General features: G+C 36.7%; 1 protein-coding gene across 1 annotated transcript; it reads left to right on the forward strand.

The window, feature by feature from the left end:
* The first annotated feature begins 1,298 nt into the window (after positions 1-1,298).
* LOC141389213 (uncharacterized) lies at positions 1,299-2,051 on the forward strand. The gene is made up of 2 exons (XM_073960404.1): positions 1,299-1,421; positions 1,488-2,051. Exons 1-2 carry the CDS (start codon positions 1,407-1,409, stop codon positions 2,049-2,051), a joined length of 579 nt encoding a protein of 192 aa, XP_073816505.1. The 5' UTR covers positions 1,299-1,406.
* The last annotated feature ends 4,960 nt before the right edge of the window (positions 2,052-7,011 follow it).

A 7,011-nucleotide genomic window follows, 5' to 3' on the forward strand; every position in this document is an offset into this window, starting at 1 on the left:
TCACGTTTTGAAATAGCCCTTATAATATGTACCTCCCGATTTTCAAGGTTTTAGCCGCATTATCCTACAGAAATGGGTATATTGTCTTCGATGGGGATATACAGCATCAGTATAGATCTACGTTTTGATGTAACCCCATAGATGGTACCATGGTGTAATAACAAGGTGTTATATCGATAACAATAATCGGGCCATTTACCAGACCAAACGTCAAAATTTGCGAACAAATGTTGACGTTTGGTGTGGTAAATGGACCGATTATTGTTATCGATGTAACACCTTATTATTCCACCATGCTTGATACCTTCCGGTTACCAGGATTTTGAAGGTCTTAGCTACATTATTTAACCGAAATGGCTGATGTGGTATTTAGTAATCGTTGGGGTGCATATTTTTCCCGCTGAAAATGGACGGTCTATTCTGAAGTGGTATAAAACATCGATATCTCATTGGTATTAAGCCATGTTTAAAATATATATGATGTAATCCAGTTAGCAGATTCCACTTATCCTAGGAAACAGCCTTGACGTGACGCAAAATTTAGTACTTTTATATACGAAAGGAAACTAAATTAATTGTTACATTTTACTTCAATACAACTCAAGGTGGAGGGTATAAATAGTTTGCCGGACGAACTTAACGCTGTTTTTACTTGTTAACTTAAATATAATTTCAAAGTTTGTACGTGACCTTTTTCAACATTGAAACGGAATACACCCCAGCAAAATCTGAAGGAAGGGGTTGTATGCTATGACGTGATTTCATGGCATCTTTTGAATTGGTTCAAAGGAAGTCGTGAAAAATCCGATCTTTTCATTAGCATTTGAACCCATTCAAATAAAGTCGTGAAATATCCGTTCTTTTCATCAGCATTTGAACCCATGCAAAGGAAGTCGTGAAAGATCCGATATTTTTATCAACATTTGAACCCATTCCATCGATCCAATACATATGAATTTTGTGTTTTTACTGACTGAATAGCATCTTTGGCATCGAACATTTTTCTAGGACGTTATTTTTGTTAATTATAAAAATCATTCATTCTTGCTACCGGAAGAAAATATTGAGTAAAAAGTCATAGCCCAAAAAAGCCATATGGATTTCCTCAGTTCTGTAACCAAAACATCCATCAAACTTTTATTCAAACACTTCCCATTAGGCCTACTCTTTGCAGTAGTAATTTAACCTCACATTAGCAGCTATTTGGAATTGCTAATCGTCTTAAACCAAATAAAGGAAACAACAACAACTCTTCGAGGGTCAGTTGCTACCAAGCAAATAACTTAATGAATCTTTTCAATAAATGATAAATCATCTTGTAGCTACTGCTACTATAAATACAGCCTTTGAGAATAAAACCAAACATACTTCACTCCAAAGTGTTTACAAAACAAAATATATTTAAAATGCGTGGACTAATGGTAAGTATTGCAGGTTTTTAATAATTTGTTTCTGTATTAAAATTCCATGTTTTAATGTTTTATTAGATCTTGTGTTTGGTTGCTCTTTGCTCCGCCTCTCATCAAGGATATGATTACCCCAGCCAAACAAATGCTGCCACGGGTGGACTTTATGGAGCACAACCACTGATTACAAAACGGTTATTTATCCATTCAGCACCAGAGGAGCATGGTGTGGATGTTCAGCAACATGATATCGCTGTCGGCACACCACGCAAAAATTACAATGTCGTCTTTGTCAAGGCTCCAGTCGAGAAACAACAAAAGGTTAAGATCCGTGTCACACCAGCTGTTAATGAAGAAAAGACTGCCGTCTATGTTTTGTCGAAGAAAGCTGATGCTCCTATTGTTGAAACACTTGTTCAAGAACCTGTAACCACTACCAGCAAACCTGAAGTAGCTTTCATTAAATATCGTACCAATGAAGAAGCTGAACATGTTCAACATCATATTCAAGCCGAATATGATCGTTTGGGTGGTACAACCAGCGTATCAGATGAAGGTATTTCGGATGTCAAGTCTGTCATTGGTATTCTTGATAGTCTTCAACAAGGATCTGCTGCTTATTTACCACCCTCTAAGAAGCACTAAGGTTGTTATAGATCATGTTGCAAAAAGTTGTTATTAATATGCTGTTGTTAAATAAAAAAACTAATAAATAAAAAGTCTTATTATATATTTTGTAAGGTTGCTTCATTCTCTTGGTGTTTTCAAGGAAAAAAACAAGTAAAAAAGCATTAAGTTCGGCCGGGCCGAACTTTTCATACCCTCCACCATAAAATATTCTGAACTAAAATGGAATAATTAGTTTTCATTCCTGTTCCCAACTTTAAGTGGGTACGTTAAAATGTCAGATAATGTACATAAAATGCTTCATTCGGGAGACCCTTTTTTATGGTGCCTATATCTAACTATGTATGTTGACAATTTTTGGTGGGCTAGAAATTGGGAGGTACCGTTATATAGGTGTTATAATAAAACATGGGCCTATGTTGACAGTTTTTGAGCCTTTAATGTCAAATATCTCCTAATTCAGTTAAACATTTTAGCTAGAATCCTCAAAATACCGAATATCGGTAATATTATAACTAATTCGGTATAGAAACGTGACTTAAAACGTCAAAATACCTGAAATCGGGCGGTAACGTTATATGGGGGCTATTCCAAAACATGGACCTATGTCCACTAGTTATATAAGTTTATTGACACCTAAGAACCCTAAATGTCAATCTATCGCTAAATCGGTCTGAAAATGTAGATAAAAACGTCGAAATACCGTAAATCGGGGGTACCGTTCTATGGGGGCTATACCAAAACGTGGATCTATATCCACAACTTTTGTTATATAAGTTTATTGATACTTAATAACCCAAAATGTCAAATTATAGCTAAATCGGTCTGAAAATGTAACTAAAAACGTCAAAATACCATTAATCAGCGGGCACCGTTATATGGGGGCTATACCAAAACGTGGACCTATGTCCACAAGTTTTATTATATAAGTTTACTGACATTTAAGAACCCTAAATGTCAAATTATAGCTACATCGGTCCGAAAATGTAGCTAAAAACGTCAAAATACCGTAAATCGGGGGTACCGTTCTATGGGGGCTATACCAAAACGTGGACCTATGTCCACAACTTTTGTTATATAAGGTTATTGATAACTAAGAACCCTAAATGTCAAATTATAGCTAAATCGGTCTGAAAATGTAGCCAAAAACGTCAAAATACCGTAAATCGGGGGGTACCGTTATATGGGGGCTATACTAAAACGTGGACCTATGTCCACAAGTTTTGTCATATAAGTTTATTGATATTTAAGAACTTTAAATGTCTAATTATAGCTACATCGGTCTGAAAATGTAGCTAAAAACGTCAAAATACCGTAAATCGGGGGGTACCGTTATATGGGGGCTATACCAAAACGTGGACCTATGTCCACAAGTTTTGTCATATAAGTTTATTGACATTTAAGAACTTTAAATGTCAAATTATAGCTACATCGGTCTGAAAATGTAGCTAAAAACGTCCAAATACCGTAAATCGGGGGTTTTATGGGGGCGATACCAAAACGTGGACCTATGTCCACAACTTTTGTTATATAAGTTTTTTGATACTTAAGAACCCTAAATGTCAAATTATAGCTAAATCGGTCTGAAAATGTAGCTAAAACCTTCAAAATACCGTAAATCGGGGGGTAGCGTTATATGGGGGCTATACCAAAACGTGGACCTATGTCCACAACTTTTGTTATATAAGTTTATTGACATTAAAGAACCCTAACTGTCAAATTATAGCTACATCGGTCTGAAAATGTAGCTAAAAACGTCAAAATACCGCAAATCGGGGGGTACCGTTATATGGGGGCTATACCAAAACTTGGACCGATATAGCCCATCTTCGAACTTGATCTTCCGACGGCTAAAAAAATGGTATTCCCCAATTTTCAGCGAAATCGGTCAACAAATGCGACCTGTATGTTGCGAACGGACGGACGGACGGACATGCATAAATCGACTCAGAAAGTGATTCTATGTATATCCCTAGAAGGAACTATGGGTCTATCTCGCTTCCTTTTGTATGTTACATACAAATGCACTAACACATAATACCCCTTACCACATAGTGGTGTAGGGTATAACAAGGATAAAAAGATGTTAGTCGGAATGGCACAATGAAATTGTTTTTACAGTGTTTTATTTAACTTTTCAGATTTGGATGACAATACATGATTATGTAACCAAAACCAACATGGGTCCATTTTTATACCCTACACCACTATGTGGTAAGGGGTATTATGTGTTAGTGCATTTGTATGTAACATACAAAAGGAAGCGAGATAGACCCATAGTTCCTTCTAGGGATATACATAGAATCACTTTCTGAGTCGATTTATGCATGTCCGTCCGTCCGTCCGTCCGTCCGTTCGCAACATACAGGTCGCATTTGTTGACCGATTTCGCTGAAAATTGGGGAATACCATTTTTTTGCCGTCGGAAGATCAAGTTCGAAGATGGGATATATCGGTCCACGTTTTGGTATAGCCCCCATATAACGGTACCCCCCGATTTACGGTATTTTGACGTTTTCAGCTACATTTTCAGACCGATTTGGCTATAATTTGACATTTAGGGTTCTTAAGTGTCAATAAACATATATAACAAAACTTGTGGACATAGGTCCACGTTTTGGTATAGCCCCCATATAACGGTACCCCCCGATTTGCGGTATTTTGACGTTTTTAGCTACATTTTCAGACCGATTTAGCTATAACTTGACATTTAGGGTTCTTAAGTATCAATAAACTTATATAACAAAAGTTGTGGACATAGGTCCACGTTTCGGTATAGCCCCCATATAACGGTACCCCCCAATTTACGGTATTTTGACGTTTTTAGCTACATTTTCAGACCGATGTAGCTATAATTTAACATTTAGGGTTCTTAAGTGTCAATAAACTTATATAACAAAAGTTGTGGACATAGGTCCACGTTTCGGTATAGCCCCCATATAACGGTACCCCCCGATTTACGGTATTTTGACAGTTTTAGCTACATTTTCAGACCGATTTAGCTATATTTTGACACTTAGGGTTCTTAAGTGTCAATAAACTTATATAACAAAACTTGCGGACATAGGTCCACGTTTTGGTATAGCCCCCATATAACGGTACCCCCCGATTTACGGTATTTTGCTGTTTTTAGCTACATTTTCAGACCGATGTAGCTATAATTTGACATTTAAAGTTCTTAAATGTCAATAAACTTATATGACAAAACTTGTGGACATAGGTCCACGTTTTGGTATAGCCCCCATATAACGGTTCATTTAAGTTCATATTTTCGTATAGCCCTCCTCCTCCGAACTAGCTGTTAATGACATTTGAAGTTCCCACGTTATGTACCGATTTTCGATATTTTGAAGATTCTAGCTAAATTGTTTAACCGAATTAGGAGTTATTTGACATTAAAGGCTCCCATCAAAAACTGTCAACATAGGCCCATGTTTTATTATAACCCCTATATAACAGTACCTCCCAATTTCTAGCCCACCAAAAATTTTCAACATACATAGTTAGATATACATAGGCACCATAAAAGAGGGCCTCCCGAATGAAGCATAAATGCACATAAACATTATCCGACATTTTAACGTACCCACTTAAAATTGGGGACAGGAATGAAAAGTAATTATTCCATTTTAGTTCAGAATATTTTATGGTGGAGGGTATGAAAAGTTCGGCCCGGCCGAACTTAATGCTTTTTTACTTGTTTTATATAGCCCCTATATAAAGGTACCACCCGATTTCAGGTATTTTGAAAATTTTATTCTCATATTTAGCCCGAATTTGCTGTAACTTGACATTTGGGGTTCCCAATGGTACAGAAACTTCCACACCAAAAATTGTGGACATAGATCCAGCTTTTGGCCACCATATAGCGGTGAAATGAAAATTCTTTCTTGACGAATTTTACATGCGTGACAAAAAAGAACCTACATAAAATTTGATCACGCCATAACTCATAAGTTTGAACTACGGCATAACTGCCCTTCCGGGTTCGTAATATAATCTTCATCGCCAACAGGAATTTTTCGCCACCCAGCCTTTGATCTTCATATTTGCTCGTAGTGATATTTTTTCTTAAAATCGGTTCAAGAAAAGGGGTTTTTGTTCTAGCACTGCAACTAGCAAAGTTTTAGTCAGCGAATTAATTTCATTTGATTGAGAACTCTATATGCCTTGTAGTGGTAATTATAATTCCCTTCGCCGGGATGAAATCATGATATTGGTAGCGATCAGTAAAATTTTGCAACACTGTCAGTTCGTTTTGAAAAACATTACTCTCTGTAATAGAGGGTAATAAATGAAGTTGAGCCAATGGGGGAATACTCCACTCAAGCAATCGAAAATGAGATTTAACTTCAACAATAAACAAAACAAACGGTATGCATTTAAGCTTAATCGGTTACTTAAAACCGGTTCAGATGAAATGGAATGTCATTTTTTAACATCTTCACTCATTCTTTTTACAAGAGCATGACCCCCAAAAGATGCAATTCATTTTCAGATCCTAAGCATGTCATCTATGCTAACTCGGTGGAATGACATCTTCAACAATTCCTTGGCATGGCATCTAGACCAATCCATTGGCATGTCATCTTAACCGATTGCCTAGAATAGCATTTTCACTAATCTTTAGCATGTCATTTTCACCAACCCGTTGGCATGAAATTTTCACATCTTGTTCGGAAAATGCTGTATTAAAATATGATTTTTATACCCTACACCACTATGTGGAAAGGGTATTATAAGTTTGTTTTGGTAAAAATTCATGTAACACCGCGAAATATTCGTCGGAGAGCCCCAATGTGGTATACCAATCTTCATATCTCGGCGAGATAAAGCGATTTTGAGATGTGTGTTCGTCCGTCGTCTGTCCATTATAAATTGTAATCAAACTTCAGGCCGCAATTATGGACCGATCGTCACGAAATTTGGTATGGAGGTCGGCTTTACTTCAGAATAGATCGCTATTTTAATTGGTGAT

This window comes from Musca autumnalis, unplaced genomic scaffold (assembly GCF_047663935.1).
Source record: "Musca autumnalis isolate F117 unplaced genomic scaffold, ASM4766393v1 scaffold_1, whole genome shotgun sequence".
NCBI classification, from domain to species: Eukaryota; Metazoa; Arthropoda; class Insecta; order Diptera; family Muscidae; genus Musca; species Musca autumnalis.